Below are 608 nucleotides of genomic sequence, written 5' to 3'. Positions count from 1 at the left end.
CAAACTATCTTTCTCCTTGCTTTCTCTCCTTCTTTCTTCCTTTCTTCTACCCCCACCCCCACCGCTTGTTCTCTTTTCTTTTACTTTAGTCAGCTATTTTCATTCATTTATTTCTTCAATCTTTCATATTTTCCTTTTTCTTTCATTCGTTCCTTCTTTCTTTCTTTCATTCATTCATTCAGGCATTCAGCCACATATATTTCTTTCTACTTTTTCCTTCCGTTCTTTTTTTGGCTTTTGTTTGTTTGTTTGTTTGTTTGTTTGTTTGTTTTTTGCTTCCAATTCTTTCTTTCTTTCTTCCTTTTTTATATTATTTTTCATTCTCATCGCTTTGTTATTTATACTTGTTTGTTTGTTTGCTTGTTTGTTTGTTTGTTTGTTTGTTGTTGTTGCTGCTGTTGTTTTATATCTTTTGTTCTTTTATCGTATCTGAAGCAACTTCTCCATTATTTTCCTTCTTGGCAGTAAAAAATGACAGATTTGTGCGGTCACTGGAAATTGGAGAAGAATGAGAACATGGACGAATACATGCAAGCAGTTGGTGAGGTCTTTTGATTGTTTTCATTACATATATATATACATATATACATATATACATACATATATAT

The 608-nt window shown here is 31.2% G+C and overlaps 1 protein-coding gene across 1 annotated transcript in view; it reads left to right on the top strand.

Annotated features, from left to right (window-relative positions):
• The first annotated feature begins 441 nt into the window (after positions 1 to 441).
• LOC106873094 (sodium/calcium exchanger regulatory protein 1) overlaps positions 442 to 608 on the top strand; it is an 18,720-nt gene continuing 18,553 nt past the window's right edge. The window contains exon 1 of the mRNA XM_014920318.2: positions 442 to 541. Coding sequence (XP_014775804.1) covers positions 472 to 541 — 70 coding nt within the window. The 5' untranslated portion in view covers positions 442 to 471. The remainder of the gene's footprint in view (positions 542 to 608) is intronic.

Source organism: Octopus bimaculoides, chromosome 6 (assembly GCF_001194135.2).
Source record: "Octopus bimaculoides isolate UCB-OBI-ISO-001 chromosome 6, ASM119413v2, whole genome shotgun sequence".
NCBI lineage: Eukaryota > Metazoa > Mollusca > Cephalopoda > Octopoda > Octopodidae > Octopus > Octopus bimaculoides.
Note: the sequence above shows the minus strand (reverse complement) of the source record. Positions and strands in the feature narration are given on the sequence as shown.